The 19,696-nt window shown below is 39.2% G+C and overlaps 2 protein-coding genes across 2 annotated transcripts; both read left to right on the forward strand.

Annotated features, from left to right (window-relative positions):
* Positions 1–10,417: 10,417 nt before the first annotated feature.
* LOC107827719 (aspartic proteinase nepenthesin-2-like) lies at positions 10,418–11,905 on the forward strand. Its single transcript, XM_016654902.2, has one exon. The coding sequence runs from the start codon at positions 10,418–10,420 to the stop codon at positions 11,903–11,905; it is 1,488 nt and encodes a 495-aa protein (XP_016510388.2).
* Positions 11,906–15,416: 3,511 nt separating this feature from the next.
* On the forward strand, positions 15,417–15,815 carry LOC107827718 (aspartic proteinase nepenthesin-1-like). The gene has a single exon (XM_016654901.2). The coding sequence runs from the start codon at positions 15,417–15,419 to the stop codon at positions 15,813–15,815; it is 399 nt and encodes a 132-aa protein (XP_016510387.2).
* Positions 15,816–19,696: the final 3,881 nt, after the last annotated feature.

Raw genomic sequence — 19,696 nt, forward strand, 5'->3', positions numbered from 1 at the left:
TACCCCAAAATCTAGGCGTCACTCAATACATGAGCATCTAAATGACTATATAGTCAAAATGTCAAATACAAGTGTTTGGAATGATAGAAAAGTGCTAAATAAAAGGAAAATAAGAAGAGTGAAGTTTGTGGACGCCAATGAAGCTACCTGAAGTCTCCAAGCAGATGAAGTTCCAAATCTTGCAACCAACGTGTCCAGAAGTACCTAGATCTGCACACGAAGTACAGAGTGTAGTATGAGTACAACCAACCCAATATACTCAATAACTTACAGGACTAACCTTGGTTGAAAGAAGTGACGAGCTCCGATAGGTACAGTCCAAATCCAGATAATAACAGTAATAACTCAGAGAGAAATCCAATAATCAATTTATCGACAGTACATAAATGTAGACATGCTTTCTAGTTTTTAACAGTTTGAGCACAATACAGATAGAATATGCCAAGTATGACTAATATGAGGAATGTCACATCTCGATATCTACATGTCAAGTATGCATGTCAACTATAATGCAACACAGTGACAAAGTCATACTCATACTCTCGAAGTATTCATCCTCACTTGGCACGCTCAATCACTCGGCGCCCCCAATCACTTAACACTCTCAAACACTCAACACTTTGAGTCAATCAACACTCGCACTCATCAGTACCTGCGCTCACTGCTGGTATGTCAGACTCCAAGGGGCGGATCTTGCCCAAGCACTAATATAAGCCAAATCATGGCATGAATCAATAAAGCCTGCTGCGGCATGCAGCCTGATCCCATCAATATCACTCAAAATCAGGTCCTCAGCCTCACTCAGTCATCAATCTCTCCAGTCTCTCGGGCTCACAAATCTCATGACAATCAATCCAAACAATGATAATATGATGTAACAAAAAATGGAAATGGAGACTGAGATATGATATGCAAATGATAGATGTGACTGAGTACATAATTGCAAATTAAGCAAATAATTCAACAAGAGAAATGACCTATATGGGTCCCAACTGTACCAGTATATATCCTAAACATGATTTCTAATATGAATCATAGCTTAATTTCTCTAATATTTGGAGAATACATGAATAATAACAAGATTAGAAAACTACATAGTTCCACGGAATCAACCGATTCACAATTACTACGGTGCACGCCCACACGCCCGTCAACTTGTATGTGCATAACCTCAACACCAACCACATAATACGTAGTTCGGGGATTCATACCCTCAATATCAAGCTTAGAAGTGTTACTTACCTCAAATCACGCAAACCTTTACTCCAACAAGCCCTTGCCTCGCAAATCGACCTCCGAACAACTCAAATCTAGCCACAAACAACTTAATACAATCAATACAAGCTATAGTAATCAATACCATATGATTTAGCTAGGTTCCTTAACAAAAGTTAAGAAGTTGACCCAAAAGTCAACCCCAGGCCCACATCTTAGGCTCGCAGATGCGGAAAACTTCCTCGCACATGCAATCACTACCCAACACCCACAATACCGAACCTGCAACCCCAGGCTCGCTTATGCGATCGCGCACTTACGACCAATCCTCCGCCATTGTGATCGCACCAGACCAGCAACAGATTAACAACTCCTCTAAGTCCAATTTCAATTCGTTAACCATCCGAAAACCACCCGAAGTCCCCGAGACCTCCAACAAACATACCAACAAGTCCTAAAACATCATACGAACTCTCTTGAAGCCTCAAATCACATCAAACAACACTAAAACCACAAATCACACATCGATTCAAGCCTAATGAACTTGTGAACTTCTAACTTCTAAAACAAATGCCGAAACATACCAAACCAACCCTGATTGACCTCAAATTTTGCACACAAGTCATAAATGATACAACGGACCTATTCCAACTTCCAGAACCAAAATATTAGCCCGGTAACAAGAAAGTCAACTCTCGGTCAAACTTCTCAACTCTCCAAACTTCAACTTTTCCAACATTCACCAATTCAAGCTGAAATCATCTACGGACCTCCAAATAAACATACGGACACACTTCTAAGTCTAAATTCACCATACATAGCTATCGAAACTATCAAAACTCCATTTCAGAGTCATTTACACATAAGTGAACATCCAGTCAGCTCTTTCAACTTAGGCTTCCAACTTTGGGACTAAGTATCTCAATTCATTCTGAAACATCCCCAGAACCAAACCAAGCACCCCGGCAAGTCACATAACAACAAACAAACATAGCATAAGTAATAAATGGGATAACAAGGCTATAATACTCAAAACAACCGACCGAGTCATTACATTCTCCCCTTCTTAAACAAACGTTCGTCCTCGAACGAGTCTAGAATCATACATGGAGTCTCAAATAGGTTTGGATATATGCTCCGTATCTCCCACTCGGTCTCCCAAGTAGCCTCCCCAACTGGTTGACCTATCCATTGCACCTTCACTAAAGCTATATTCTTTGGCCTCAAATTTCAAACCTTCCAATCCAAAAGGGCCACTGGTTCCACATCATAACAAAAATCACCATCTAACTTAACCGTGCTGAAGTCCAAAACATGAGACGGATGGCCGACATACTTTCGGAGCATGGAAACATGAAACACTGGATGAACACTCGATAGACTAGGCGGTAATGCAAGCTTGTAAACCACCTCTCCAATCCTTTCAAGCACCTCAAAAGGGCCAATATATCGAGGACTCAACTTTCCATTATTCCTGAACCTCATAAAATACTTCATGGGAAAAACTCTGAGGAATACCTTGTCCTCTACCACGCGAAGCCAATCATTTCGATTGGTGTAACTCTTCTGTCCAAACTGTATTATGCGAAGCCGATCCTGAATCAACTTAACCTTTTCCAAAGCATCCTGAACCAAGTCAGTACCCAATAGCCTAGCCTACCCTCATCCTGCTCAAACCAAACAACTAGAGACCGACACCCTCTACCATACAAGGCCTCATACAGAGCCATCTGGATACTCGATTGGTAGCTGTTGTTGTGGGAAAAGTCTACAAGAGGCAGAAACTGATCCCAAGAACCCCCAAAATCCATGACATAAGAGCGTAACATATCTTCAAATATCTAAATGGTGCACTCGGACTGTCCGTTAGTCTGAGGGTGGAATGATAAACTCAACTGAACACGTATTCCTAACTCTCACTGCACTGCTCTCCAAAAATGCGATGTGAACTGCATGCCCCCATCTGAAATGATAAACACCGGCACACCGTGAAGGCGATCAATCTCGCAGATATAGATCTCAACCAACTGCTCCGAATAATAGGTAGTCCTAAATAAAGTGAAATATGCGAAATTAGTCAATCGGTCCACAATCACCCAAATAACATCAAATTTCTTCAAAGTCCACAGGAGCCGAACTATGAAGTCCATGGTGATACGCTCCCATTTCCACTCAGGAATCTCAAGCCTCTGAAGCAAACCACCCCGGTATCTAGTGCTCATACTTCACCTGATGACAATTCAGGCACCGAGCTACAAACTCCACTATATCTTTCTTCATTATCCTCTATCAATAGTGCTGCCTCTAGTCCTGAAACATCTTCGCGGCACCTGGATGAATGGAATACTGTGAACTGTGGGCCTCCGCAAGAATCAACTCACGTAGCCCATCCACATTGGGCACACAAATCCGACCCTGCATCCGTAACACCCCATAATCCCCAATAGAAACTTCCTTGGCATCACCGTGCTCAACCATGTCCTTAAGGAAAAGCAAATGGGGGCCGTCCTGCTGAAACTCTCTGATGCAATAAAATAAGGAAGACTGAGAAACTACGCAAGCTAGAACCCGACTAGGCTCCGAAACATCTAACGTCACGAACTGATTGGCCAAGGCCTGAACATCTGATGCAAGAAGACTCTCACCAATAGGAATAAATGCAAGGCTACCCATACTCGCTGCCTACCTACTCAAGGCATCGGCCACCACATTGGCCTTCCCGGGATGATACAAAATGGTAATAATTGTCCTTTAGCAGCTCCAACCATCTCTGCTGCCTCAAATTTAGATCCTTTTGTTTGAACAAGTGCTGAAGACTCCGATGATCTGTAAATATCTCACAAGACACTCCATAAAGATAGTGCCTCCAATTATTCAATGCATGAGTGGTGGCCGACAACTCCCAATCATGGACGGGTAGTTCTTCTTAAGAGGCTTCAACTGGCATGAATTATTAGCAATCACTCTACCCTCCTACATCAAGACACACCCATTACCAATCCGAGAAGTATCACAAACATTGTATAAGAACCCGATGTTGAAGGCAGAACTAGAACTGGAGCTGTGGTCAAGGCAGTCTTGAGCTTCTGAAAGCTCTCCTCACACTCATCCGACCACCTGAATGAAGCACCCTTCTAGGTCAACTTGGTCAAATGTGCTGCAATGGACGAGAAACCCTCCACGAAGGGACGATAATATTCGGCTAAGCCGAGAAAACTTTGAATCTCAGTAGATGAAGACGGTCTGTGCCAACTCTGAACCGCCTCTATCTTCAGATCCGGAAAGTCTCGCACTAACGAAACAAAATCAATAGTAGGAGTATCAGCACCAACATCCCTCACAAAAGTCAAATATGACAAGCACCCTTTCCCAACCATCCATTGGGCCTTCAGATAGGAAATCACCCTACTGAGAACATAGTCTAAAGAACCTATCCACTCGATCCCGGGTAACCACGGCATCGCCAACGTCACAGTCTTAGCATGACAATTCAGAATAGCATGCCATGGGGACAACCAATTCATACCTAGAATCACATCAAAATCAACCATACTAAGCAATAAGAGATCAACTCTTGTCTCCAATCCCCCAATGGTCACCACAAATGATCGATACATACGGTCCACAACAATATAATCGCCCACCCGCGTAGATACATGAAGTCATAACCTGAACCCTCTACTAAACTGGACCTCCAAAATTATGGGGACACTGCCTTCACATATGTACAAACTCCCCGCACTCGAAGCAACTCCCCGATGGTGGTGAAGACTGAATCGGACCCCGAGAACTAGAATAATTACTAGAACAACCTATCACAGATAAACCCTGAACTGATGGGGCACGAGATGAACTTTGATTTGGGAGGGCACTGAGAGATGACTGACCTGGATGAGCATTGTATGAACCATGGTAAGCTGATTCACCATGATGAACCAGACGAGTCATCTGAGCGGGCCTATAAGGACGACCCCTATTGTGATGGGACTGCCCTCTAGAAGAAATGCCACTAAAACCACTCGAACCATGAGGCCTCTTGGCCTCCCTCTCCTCACGCTCCTGACAACAAACCTGCTCTATCCGGCTAGCAATATCAACCACCTCGTCAAACCTGGCACCTGATTCAATCCCTCGAGTCATGACAACACGCAATCCATAGTTGAGGCCATCAATGAACCTCCTAATCCTCTCCTTCTCTGTGGGAACCAACCAGATCGCATGATGAGCCAACTCTGAAAATCTCATATCATACTGGGTCACAGACATACCCTCTTGGTGTAGCTGCTCAAACTGCCTACGCAACTCCTCCCGACGGGTTTGTGGCACAAACTTCTCCAAGAAGAGAACGAAGAACTTGTGCCACGTAAGTGGTCCAGTGTCGACTGGCCTGCTCAACTCATAAGCCTCCCACCATCTGATAGTTGCCCCCGACAGTTGAAAAGTAGTAAATGAGACCCCAATAGTCTCCAAAATACCTCCCATGGGAAGAATTCACTGGCACCTGTCTAAGAAATCCTGAGCATCCTTAGACTCAGCCCCACTGAAATATGGAGGCTTGAGCCTCCCAAACCTCTCTAGCCTCTTCTGCTCCTCGTCACTCATAGGGGACCCACCTGGCCCTGAGCAACGATAATCGGCTAGGCTAGTAGCATCCCCGGTGTCTGAAGTCCATGCACCACCTACTGTGGAGTACGGGCGGCCAGATCCTAAGCACCTCCCCCGGCCTAAGAAGTGGCTGGTGCGGCCTTACCTGAAACCGCCTGAGAAAGGCTAGTGCATACAGTCAATATCTAGGCCAAAGCCTCCTGAAGTCCTGGAATCACAATGGGCACAGCTGGGGCCTGAGTTGGTCCCACTGGCTCAACCACATCTAGGATCTACTCCTGAGGTGGAGCAACTGGAAGCTCCACAGGTGTTACTCTGGCTGTTGTATGAGTTACACCTCGGCCTCTACTACGGCCCCGACCTTTCTTGGCACTAGCTGGCGGTACTAGTGGTCGTCCCCCCGATCCGGTAACACGTGTCCTCACTATCTGTGAGAGAATAGAATAATAGAAGTTTAGTTTCCGGAATCAATAAATCTGCATGACAAGAATACAAGAAAATGAAGTTTTCCTAATGGTTCGGTAGCCTCTCGAAGATAAGTACAGACGATTTCGTACCGATCCGTGAGACTCTACTAAACCTGCTCATGACTCGTGAGACCTATATAACCTAGGCTCTGATACCAACTTGTCATGATCCAAAATCTCATATGTCGTGATGGCGCCTATCACAATACTAGGCAAGCCAACAATCACCACTAACTATGTATTTTTAGTTAAAAAGATAATGGAACAGGTTTAACAGTAACAAATTCTCATAAATAACCGATAAGAAAATACCGCGACTCAATACAAAATACCCCAAAATATAGGCGTCACTCAATACATGAGCATCTAAATGACTATATAGTCAAAATGTCAAATACAAGTGTCTGGAAAGATAGAAAAGTGCTAAATAAAAGGAAAATAAGGAGAGTGAAGTTTGTGGACGCCAAAGAAGCTACCTGAAGTCTTCAAGCAGATGAAGTTCCAAATCTTGCAACCACCGTGTCCAGAAGTACCTAGATCTGCACACGAAGTACAGAGTATAGTATGAGTACAACCGACCCAATATACTCAATAACTTACAGGACTAACCTTGGTTGAAAGAAGTGACGAGCTCAGATAGGTACTGTCCAAATCCAGATAATAACAGTAATATCACAGAGAGAAATCCAATAATCAATTTTTAGACAGTACAAAAATGTAGACATGCTTTCTAGTTTTTAACTGTTTGAGCACAAAACAGATAGAATATGCCAAGTATGACTAATATGAGGAATGTCACATCTCGATATCTACATGTCAAGTGTGCATGTCAACTATAACGCAACATAATGATAAAGTCATACTCATACACTCGGAGTATTCATCCTCACTCGGCACGCTCAATCACTCGGTGCTCCCAATCACTCAGCACTCTCAATCACTCAGCACTATCAATCATTCGGCACTCCCACTCATCAGTACCTATGCTCACTGCTGGTATGTCAGACTCTGTAGGGGCAGATCCTTCCCAAACGCTAATATAAGCCAAATAATGGCATGAATCAATATAGCCTGTTGTGGCATGCAGCCCGGTCCCATAAATATTACTCACAATCATGCCCTCTGCCTCACTCAGTCATCAATCTCTCCAGTCTCTCGGACCCACAAATCTCATGACAATCAGCCCAAACAATGATAATATGATGTAACAATAAATGGCAACGGAGACTGAGATATGATATGCAAATGATAGATGTGGCTCAGTACATAATTGCAAACTAACCAAATAATTCAACAACAGAAATGACCTCTGTGGGTCTCAACTGTACCAGTATATAGCCTAAACATAATTTTTAATATGAATCACAGCTCAATTTTTCTAACACGTGGAGAATACATTAATTATAATAAGATTAGATAATTACACAGTTCGACGGAATCAATCGACTCACAATTACTACGGTGCACGCCCACACGCCCGTCACTAGCATGTGCATCACCTCAACACCAACAACATAATACATAGTTCAGGGATTCTTACCCTTAGTATCAAGTTTAGAAGTGTTACTTACCTCAAACCATGCAAACCTCTACTCCAACAAGCCCTTGCCTCCCAAATCAGCCTACGAACGATGCGAATCTAGGCAAACAACTTAATACAATCAATACAAGCTATAGGAATCAATTCCATATGATAAATCTAGGTTCTTTAACAAAAGTCAAAAAGTCGACCCAAAAGTCAACCCAGGGCCCACGTCTTGGAATCCAATAAAATTTACAAAATCCGAAAACCCATTGATAACGAGTCTAACTATACCAAAACTTCCCAATTCCGACCACAAATCGACACTCAAATCTCGAAATCTTACTCTCTAGTCCCTAGTCCAAAATTTCCCTAATTCCACCTTAAAAACACATAATCTAGGTGAGAAATTCAATGGGTAATCAATATTAATGAATAAAAATGATCAAAAGTGGCTTACCTCTTGAAATTTAGTGAAACCCCTTTCAAAAGTCTCCACTACCTGAGCTTGCAAAGTCCAAACATGAGGAAAAAAACTCAAGACCCTCGATTTTATCTTCTGCCCAGGCATCTTCGCACCTACGGACTCCCCAGTGCGGCAAAACCATCGTGCCTGCAAGACTGCTTCTATCATCTGCTCATCGCTCCTGCGCATCTGGGCCTGCGGATTCCATTCCGCTCCTGCGTGTCCAGCTACATTTACCAAACTCCGCATTTGCGGAGACTCATCGCATATGCGGGTTCGCATATGCGGAAAACATCCTCGCACCTGCGACTACTGACCAACACCAGAAGACCGTGCCTGTGACCCCAGGCTTTCTTCTGTGGTCGCGCCCCTGTGACCAATCTTCCGCGGGTGAGATCGCGACTTAACAGCAGATCAATAACTCGTCTAAGTCCAATTTCAATCCGTTAACCATCCGAAATCCACCCGAGGCCCCCAAGACCTCAACTAAACATACCAACAAGTCCTAAAATATCATACGAACTCGCTCGAAGCCTAAAATAACATCAAATGAAACTAAAACCATGAATCGCATATCGATTCAAGCCAAATGAACTTGTGAACTTTTAACTTCTAAAACAAATGCTGAAACATATGAAACCAACTCCGATTGACCTTAAATTTTGCACACAAGTCATAAATGATACAACAGACCTATTCCAACTTCCGAAACTAAAATCTAAGCCCGGTAACAATAAAGTCAACTCTCGGTCAAACTTCTCAACTCTCCAAACTTCAACTTTTCTAACTTTCGCCAATTCAAGCCGAAATCATCTATGGACCTCAAAATCAACATCCGGACACACTCCTAATCCAAATTCATCATACAAGGCTATCAGAACCATCAAAACTTAATTCCGGAGTCATTTATACATAAGTCAATATCCGTTCAATTCTTTCAACTTAGGCTTTACCTTGGGACCAAGTATCCCAATTCATTCTAAAACATCCCCCGAACCGAACCAACCACCTCGGAAAGTCACGTAACGACAAACAAACACAGAATAAGCAATAAATGGGAGAACATGGCTATAATACTCAAAATGACCGGTCGGGTAGTTACACAACTATAGTTCTAATGCTATACTCTTCCATGGTGGAAGAGTTCTAGTTATCTTCAACTTCTAACTCATATCTTATCTAGGATAGAGTTGTCTTCAAGTAAGGAGTCCTACTCCTTAACAATTATGCAACATTTTTGTTCAGGAGATATCAGATATAACCACTTATGCTTATCTCCTTCACGGACATGCCTTGTGTTTGAATCTGTCTGTGCCTGTATACACTGTGTATGGACCTGATTCATTTATGTGCTCCTTTGTCAATCATCAAAACTTACTTAGGCCAACATGTTTTTTCTGCATATTATAGGAATTGGTTATTATACTGTTATACACCTATAGTAGCATTTGAGCAATTGGTTATTATACTGTTATACACCTATAATAGCATTTTTTCAGATCTTCAAGTTCATTAATTTGAAATTTCAAAAGAGCTTATGTGTCCCAACTTCCTCGGAACTTACAAAATTTATTAATATTGTTTCTTCAATAAAATATATTTAATAGATTACTTTTCTGTTACCATAAAATAGTAATTAATACTGTAAATCGACATTTGAGTAAGGTTGTTAGGGACGTAATTTTTCAAATAACATATCGGAGTAATGATGGTTATTGATCCTATAAGTAACAGGCTACTATAGAGGTAAAATATGATATATAATAAATTAGATCCAACGAAAACTTGCAAGTTATAGTAAAATGATGATACTACATTAATAAAGTTCCTTAATAGCATAGACTCCAGACTATGTTATGAGATTTTATGCTCTCTATTTAGGAACAATGATCGTGAAAAATGAAAATAATTGTTTCATTTGCAAAAAATTAAATAGTAGTCAAAATCTGATCCTTTTTGCAATTATGGAAAAGGGAAAAAAAGGGCAAAAAATCTAATATTAGCTTTATTGAGAACTAATTCCTTCCTCAACTGTCTACAATTTTGAAATGAAATTGATGATTGTAAGCAGAGGTAGACATATATATTCCGCATAAAATCAAGCAATTAGAAAAATAACTTCCTACACTAAGTTCTAAACCAATGGAGAACTTCCTCTATATTCACCTTTTGATGTCAATTATTTTCTCAATTCTGCTTGTAGTGTTGGGCAATGAAAAATCTTTTTCACCCCTTAACTCCACCTATATTAAGCAAGCTAAAGAAAGATTTATGTCTCTTGATCCGACTAAGCTTCCAGATCCACCAATGCCATCCTATACTTTTACTATTTACCATCGCGATGTATTTGAAAAATCAAAGTTCAAGGACTACGACTCATTACTTGAAAATAGACTTGCTCGAAGTCATGCTAGAGCAAGTTCATTGGCATCGATTATTGAAAATGGCAATGGAATTGGTGAAAATGAAACTCTGGCAAGGCAACACAACGCGCAAGGGAGCAAGATTGACCGCGAAAAGGTTCCAAAATCAACAAGTACATACTTCGTAAATGGTGAGTATGTTGCATCTTTTAGGCTTGGCAGTCAAGAAGTTAGAAATTTCTTGCTAATAGACACCGGAAGTGATTTAGTTTGGTGGCAATGTGGACCATGTGAGCCAAATAAGTGTTACAAACAAAAACTTCAGCCTTTATATGTTTCCACAGAGTCGAAAGTATTCCGAAAGATAGATTGCTTTCTACATGGAGAAAGATGTTTAGAAGATCTGGACCTAAGTTTTAAGTGTATTAGTGATCATAGTTGTACCTATGATTTTAAATACGCGGATGGATCAAGAACAAAAGGTTTTATGGGAGATGATGTGATTACTTTTGTTTTAGACCAAAGACCAGTTAGGATTATATTTGGATGTAGCAAAGATCAAACAAGTGGAACTACTTTTAGTGGTGAATATTCTGGAATTGCTGGCCTTGGGCGTAGAAAAATCATGGGTGGATATTCTTTACCAACACAATTTGGAGCGGATTTAATGTCCATGTGTCTCCCTGGATTTTATTCAGCAACAGGATCTACACTTAACTTCCATACAACCAAATGGCCAAGAGCAACATCAGCAAAACTAGTACCAAATATCAAGTATCCTTCGTTTTATTTTGTCAATCTTTATAAAGTTTTCATTAATGATAGGGAAGTTGAACTGAGCCCATCATGGTGGAACTTTAAAAAAGATTTGACCGGTGGGATCTTTGTGGATACAGGAACAACTATTTCCTACTTTCCTCAGGAGTTTTACACTATATTTCGTTATGTATTTAGAGAAGAAGTACGAGATATTCCTATGGTTGATACTCCAGCAGGATCTTTAGACACTTGCTATAAAGAGGATCCGAGTGGTCGTGGACTTAACTTTCCTGTTGTGAAGTTGTACTTTGGTAGCGTAAGCCCGAGTACCATGTTGTTACTAGCAAAAGAACGAGTTATTCTGCACTTTCGTGGACAATATTGTCTGGCTTTTTCGGGATGGGATAGATCCTTCGCAATATTAGGAAGTAATCAACTTCAAGGTGTAGGATTAACTTTTGATACTTCAGCAAACACTTTGTCCTTTGATATAGATGCATGTAATTGAGTATCTATAAAATTTCTCTGTCTTGCAATCTAAATTTACCAAATCTACTACTACTAGTTTGTATTTTTCTTTTATGTTTGCATATTTAACCTTTCTTTTCTTTTTTTCTTTTTTTTTTTGTGAATCCATATGCATTTCATTTCAAATCCTCTATCCAATAATGTTTCATTCTGTGGCGCTAAAGTCAACATTAAAAGCAGTACTATATGTACATGTGCCTAAAATCTATTTTTTGGTACATTTATTAACTTTTTGTGGAAAGTAATAATAATAATAATAATAATAAACATAAAAATAGTTTGGATTAGCTAATTTTCTAGAGAAAAGTAATACTTTAGAGATCAATCTAATTGGCTTCAATAACACACTTTAATGTTTGTTATTGCTAGAGCACCACACGAAATAAAGTTTTTAGGACAACTTTCGTGGCGACAACCGTTGTCGCTAGCAAAAGTATTGATACAAGGTGCTCTTTTTCACTAGCGGCCTATTTTTCAGTAACGACTTACTGTGGCGACCCCAGGTACTCGCTACTGAAAGTAGTGTTTTATATACCTAAAATCTATTTAGTGGTGCATTTATTTGCTTTATAGTCGCTACAAAAGCGAAAAATGAAACATTAATAATAATGCAAAAGAAGTGGATGCACATTCACATTAATCCAAGCCTTGGCGAAAATATTTTCACAGCAATTCAGATGTAAAATGAAAATTAAAATGATTTGAATTACCCAATAATTAATTTAAAGTGTATTTATTTATGATAAATATAGTGTATAATTTAGTTATACCATGTAAAAATTTCCTTAATTTATCCATCAATTTTGAAATACTTTTGGTTGCGATTAGCGGCCACAAACTTTTTCAGTCAAAATGGGAAAAGAAATTTAATACATATAGTGGCGACTAAATTATTGCCGCCACTAAACGTTGGGCAGACTTTTTAAAGTCGCAATGAAAGCCCTTACATTATCGGTGATTAAAAGAGTCGCCACAAATCGCAATTTCTTGTAGTAATTTATTTACACAATCAAGTCACACTACTAGAAATCCGGTAAAAATCGACCAAAAAAATCGACCAACGTTGGTCGGTAATGGCCAAAAACCGACCAAAACGCGACCATTTACGTGTGGACGGTATTTTTGTGGTCGGAAAGGAATACCGACCAAAGTTGGTCGGAAATTACCGACCAACTTTGGTCGGTCAATTAAATTCAAAAAAAAAATATTGCAAAAAAAACCGACCAAAGTTGGTCGGTTTTTTCCGACCAAAGTTGGTCGGTTTTTTAATTATGTAATAAAATGATTCACCATCTGGGAATCAAACTGGGGTCTGTACTGTGGCAAGATACTATTCTACCACTAGACCATTGGTACATTTTGTTTTAAGACTGTCTTTTATTTGATTTATACTCTTTAATTATATTTTCGCACGAAAATAACCGACCAAAGTTGGTCGGTTTTATTAAAAAGTAAAATTACCGACCAAAGTTGGTCGGTTTTTTTTAATTGACCCGCCGAATTAACCGACCAATTTTGGTCGGTTTTTTTAATATTAATTTTTATTTATTTTAATTGAAAAACCGACCAAAGTTGGTCGGTTTCTTGAAACATAAATGTCGCGGGACTCAAAAATAGTTTTCCGCATTTTTGCGCCAAAGAAAACCGACCAAAGTTGATCGGTTTCGTAAAAAAAAAATTAAAAAAAATATTTTGAAAAACCGACCAACTTTGGTCGGTTTTTTGACCGACCAAAGTTGATCGGTCAACCTTGGTCGGTTTTTGCCGAATTTCTAGTAGCGTCACTTGCTAGGTAATTAAGTTATATATTTTAATAAATATAAATTAATAAATTGCCAAGATAATTAGTTGCTTTTATAGATTAAATTTACTGTTTAGAAAAAATATTCCACTGTTAGTATATATAACTTCATCCAAATAAATAAACTTTTTAAATAGAATATATCCTTCGAGATTTCACGAGATTTATCAATGCTCTGTTTAGGAATGGTTTTCTAGCAAAATCAAATATTTTCTTTCATTTAAAAAAAAAATCAAAATGTGTCAAACTTTGATCCTCTTAGTAGTTATAGAAAAGGCAAAAGGGCAAAAAAATTTAATATTTGGCTAAATTGAGAACTTATCTCTTCCTAGTTGTTCACATTTTGGCTTCTCAAAGAGAATCAGATCTCTATAGTTAACTTTGTTGTTTCTTCCTATTTTGCAATAAAATTAATAGGTTAATATTTGATGTTTCTACTCATTTTGCAATAAATTGAATAGGTTAGGAGAAATTCACACCGGAGAATTAATTACATGATTGTAATAAGTGGTGGCCATATTGAAAAACAATTCAAGCAATGAGCAAAATTCACTTGATATACTGAAGTTCTATACCAATGGAAAACTTCCTCCATTTTTACCTTTTGATATCAATTATTTTCTCTATTCTGTTTGTAGTTTTGGGCAATGCAAAATCTCTATCACCCCTTAACTCCACTTATATTATGCAAGCTAGAGAAAGATTTATGTCTCTTGATCTTGTTTACCCGAAAAATCAGATAACGTTAAATTTATGTATGGTTCTAAGGATACGTGATACCCTTTAATACAAATATAGCAATACGAGTATTCTTGACTATGACAATGAGAATAATGAACAGAAAGATGAGTAAGATGAAGTAAAACAAGCACAAGGAGATATTTTTGTATATGAAAAAAGATCTTTTGTTCCGGTCTCTTCAGTATGTCCATAGCTTACAAGGATCCCTTGTTTTATAATAGAGGGTCATTACTTTATTTATAACAAAAAATAATAAAATAAAGCATATAGTGGAGGACCCATGATGATTTGTCTCTTCCTCGATTCCCGCCAAGATTCTCTCTCTTGGTGCGGTTGTAACGGCTCTTGTCTGTGAACTCGATACTGGCTCGAACTCGTTACTGGGTGGAGCCCTTCGGTCTTGGCTTGAGTTCGACCTTCGGGATGGGCGTGGCGTATTTCCGACCTCGAAGCAATGCCTTGCGGATCGATTTGGTCACGGGCTCGATAAGATTATCGAGCCGACTCCTCGAGCAGCCTTCGGACTCGAGGCTCGTTTGTACTGTCTTCGGAGCTCACTCTCAAAATCCCACTCCGGTTTCTTGCCACTCGAACTCGATCGAACGTAGGAAGGCCGGAATTTATTTCGACCGTATATAGATCCATTTAAGCTCCAAGATCCTCCAATGCCATCCTATACTTTTACTATTTACCGTCGTGATGTATTTGAAAAATCAAATTTCAAAGACTATGACTCGTTGCTTGAAAGTAGAATCGCTCGATCTCAAGCTAGAGCAAGTCATTTAGCTTCAGTTCTTGAATCCAAAAATGGTGCAAATGCAAATATCTCGACGAAAAATTGTTACCAAATTATAGGTACCCTTCTTTTTATTTTGTGAACCTTTATAAAATTTTTATTAATGATAGGGAAGTTCAGGTAAATCCCTCGTGGTGGAATTTTAAGCAAGATATGACGGGTGGAATTTTCATGGATACAGGAACAACTTTTACCTATTTTCCTCATGATTTTTATGTCATATTTCGCTACATATTTAGAGGTGAAGTACAAGATATTCCTATGGTTGAAAATTCAATCGGACCTTTTGATACTTGCGATAAAGAAGATCCAATTGGTCGTGATTTATACTTTTCTGCTGTGAAGTTGTACTTTGGCAGCGTAAACTCCAGTACGATGTTGTTTCTCGTACAAGAACGAGTTGTTGTGAACTATCGTGGGCTCTACTGCTTGGCTTTTATTGGATGGAATAGAGACCAGTCAGTATTAGGCATGTATCAACTCCAAGGTGTAGGCTTAACTTTTGATACTTCAGAAAATACGCTGTCCTTTGACATAGATGCATGTGATTAAGTACAATATAAAATTTCTCTGTGTTGCAATCTTAAGGTGCATCAAATAAATTCACTACAATTAGTGTATGCCTTTTCTTTCTTTATGTATATATCTTTTCATCAATCTAAAGCTAAACTTCTTCTTCTTCTTTTTTCTGCTGACAATCTTCCATTTGTAGGTAGCATAACCATTCACATCCACTTGATTGTAAAATCCAACTAAATTAGTATTAAAACATTAAGACAATTTCATAATTGGTTGAGTGCAACCATTTAATGGATATTTGAGAAGTTAATTTCTTCTGAAAACCTTGTTTTGAAGTAGATTTCTAATAATTAAAATATCGTTTTTGGTCATGAGTTTATGCGATTTAAGCATTCTCACATTGTTGCGGCCAAACACACACGCAAGTATACGTGATCGTCAAGTAATAAAGTGACTAAAAGTCGAATGTCGAACCCCACGAGGACTTGTGATTAATTATTAACTAAATTAGACTATCCTAATTATCTCAACAAGAATTAAAGCGAGAAGTATTTGATTCTAACTAATTAAAATAAAGAAAAATAAATAGTGAACTTTGAACAACAGAATAGCAGATTTTTATGTTATCAGTGCGATGAAAACGATATAGGGTTACGACTATCTAACAATCTTATTGTATTCTTCAATTAAATTAACTAATTAATTTATCTTGTTTATTAGTTGACAGGATTAATATTGCTCATAAGAATCTGTCGAGTTCTTACTCGCCAGTGATGTTCGGCATATTTCGATATGTGTTGCTGTTACTTTGCCCATATTTTAACCGCTTCTTGTTGTTATTTGATCTTTAAAATGCCCAACATGGTTTAATTATTGGTTTTATGACTAATTAAGTTATGTGTGACGATTTAAGGTGTTTGGAGTGCAAAAATATGAAGAAAAGGTGGTCTAGCCAGAGGAAGAAGGGTTGGATGCGTCGCATCCAACCTAGAAAAAAAAACATCATCTTTCGTGCATCCTTAGCAGTGAAGTCGGCCCATAGCGTCCGCCATAGCATTCGTAACTGGGAAGTAGAAGAGAAGGGTGGATGCGTCGCATCCACCCTCGCATGCAAAACTGGGAAGTAGAAGAGAAGGTGGATGCGTCGCGTCCACCCTCACATGCAAAGTTAAGAAATGGAGGACGAGGTGGATGCGTCGCATCTACCTTAGCATCAACCCCTGAAGCCGATTTGGACTAGGGTTAGGAGAACTCTAGCCCACGACTTTTGGACGCAATATATAAGCTTAAAAAACGTTTTTTTTAGGGGCGGATAGATTGGAGAAGGAAAAGAAGCTATAACCAAGTTCTAAAACCACGGAATTCGTCTTGAGTTCTTATTCTCTCTTTCTTTTATTGATTCTTATGCACTCTTATGAAATTTTGGATGATTGCCTGAATATGAGTGGCTAAGAACCCTATTGTTCTAGGGTCATGGGTATACATGAATGTTGATGTTTGAAGTTTAATTTGACGACGTTGGATTTATCATATTGGGTTGTTTATTTAATTCTATTTTTAATTATTTTGCTGAGTAGCTAACAGTGAAATACTATCTACGAATCTAGAGTTGAACTCGAAAGTGGGAACCCTAGATTGCATATAGAAGTAAATAGAGTAAATTCTCAAACCCGGACATCGGGGAACGGATTCGCGATTAGGATAGACATATACCTAATTGCCTTACTCGGTTGCAATACAGGAATTGTAAATGCGTTCTTGTTAAACTTAATTCCATAGACATATAGATAATAAGTTAACTTGAATAGGCGAGTAAGAACTCGACAGATTCTTACGAGTGAAATTAACCATGTGAATCAACAATTCAGATAAATCATTTAGTTATTTTAAACTAAGAATGCAACATGAATGTTAGATGACCCGTGACCCTGGAATATTATATCCTATTGATTGTTATTCAAAACTATTTAAGTGTTGTGTTTAATTCTTAGCAAATTATTATTTGATAGTCTTTAGGTAGTAATTTAGAAAATTATATATTTTGTCAGAAATATTTTGAATCAATAAGCTATTCGAGTTTGAATTAGTCAAAAGTTAATCATAAGTCTTCGTGGGAACGATACTTTATTCACTACTTTATTACTTGACGACCACGTATACTTGCGTGAGTGTGTTTGGACCCGACAAGTTTTTGGCGCCGTTGCCGGGGACTTAGAAATTAGCTACGTGACTAAGTTAAGCTTTTATTAGATATTTGTTCAAGTTTTAATTTTCAGTTTGCCTTATTTGTATCAACGCAAGATCTTCTCTCGGATGCAGAGGAGTAGAAGTGCAAACAACCTCATTTCTCTTGATCCAGAAATCGAACGAACACTACATAGAGTGAGAAGGGAACTCGAAGCTAGAACGAGAATAGAAAGAGAGTTGGACATCGTAGTTCAACCACAGCCAATAGAGATGGCAGGCAATGAAGAGCGTCCGGTGATTGAAGCCGCAAGGCCCAATCTTGCGAATATGACTCAGGCTATTGTGAAGCCTGATATCACTGGGCATTTTGAACTCAAATAGTACATGGTACAGCTGATTCAGTCCACAGGACAATATGTGGGTCTATCTCATGAGGACCAGCAGAGGCATATTCAGAACTTCTTGGAAATTACGGACACTTACAATTATCCGAACGTTTCCAAGGACTATGTCAGGCTGACACTATTTCCTTTTTCACTGTTGGGGGAAGCTAAGGAATGGTTGCAAAAGGAGCCCGCGAACTCTATCCACACTTGGGATGATCTAGCAAGGAAATTCCTGATCAAGTTTTTCCCAACTAAGAAGACAAAGTCGCTGAGGAGCCAAATTCTTGGGTTCCAACAACGGGATGGCGAGACACTTCGTCAAGCTTGGGAAAGATACAAAAAGCTACTCAGAGACTGCCCGCATCATTGTCAAACTGATGAGGTATTGGGTCACACTTTTGTTGATGGGTTAGATGAAGCATCAAAGATGAATCTTGATTCAGCTTGTGGGGGTAGTTGCATGGCAAGGCCGTATAGTGAAATACAACTCTTGCTAAATAACTTCACTGCTAATGACCATAATTGGCAAGGAGAGGGGGATTCAAGAAGGGGAATTAAACAGAAGGCAGCCGGGTTGATTGAGCTTGATGACTTTTCCGCCATGAGAGCCGATATAGCAAAATTGGCAGATCAGATGAATAGAATGACAACACAACAAATGCAACATGTACATCAGATGTCTATTTGTTGCGAACTATGCGGAGACAGTCATATGATTGACATGTGCCCCACGAATCCTGAATCTATATACTATGTGGGGCAACAAAACAGAGGTTCTATGAATCAACATGCACAATATGGGAACACTTACAACCCAAACTGGAGGAATCATCCTAACTTCTCATGGGGCGGAAATCAACAGAATCAGAATCAGTATAGGCCTCAAGGAAATTTTACTCAACCTCAGAAGCCACCCCAACAAATGGAAGAAAGTACGAATGACTTGCTGAAAAAGTTGTTGCTAGACAATCAACAGCTCAGGACCGATTTCAGAAATCTTGAGAGGCAAATGGGGCAGTTAGCAGCAAACCAAAATACTAGACCTACAGGCTCACTTCCCAGTGATACAGAGAAGAACCCTCAAGTTAATGCAGTTACACTTTGAAACAGGAGGGAACTAGAGGAAGTGCCAAAGAAGATAAAGGAAAAACCTATACCTGAGGGGGAGCTGACACCTAAGGCAATACAAGAGTCAAAGGAAAATGATGCAAGTTCAGAGCAAATGGAGGTTACAAGGCCACCACCACCTTTTCCCCAAAGATTGCAGAAAAAGAATGACGATCGCATGTTCAACAAATTTCTCTCTATATTGAGTCAGGTTCAATTAAATATTCCATTAGT

Source organism: Nicotiana tabacum, chromosome 18, assembly GCF_000715075.1.
Source record: "Nicotiana tabacum cultivar K326 chromosome 18, ASM71507v2, whole genome shotgun sequence".
Lineage (NCBI taxonomy): Eukaryota > Viridiplantae > Streptophyta > Magnoliopsida > Solanales > Solanaceae > Nicotiana > Nicotiana tabacum.

Bases quoted from the DNA above. Each gene is read 5' to 3' on its own strand.
- LOC107827719 (XM_016654902.2), top strand. From the start codon at position 10,418: ATGGAGAACTTCCTCTATATTCACCTTTTGATGTCAATTATTTTCTCA.
- LOC107827718 (XM_016654901.2), top strand. From the start codon at position 15,417: ATGACGGGTGGAATTTTCATGGATACAGGAACAACTTTTACCTATTTT.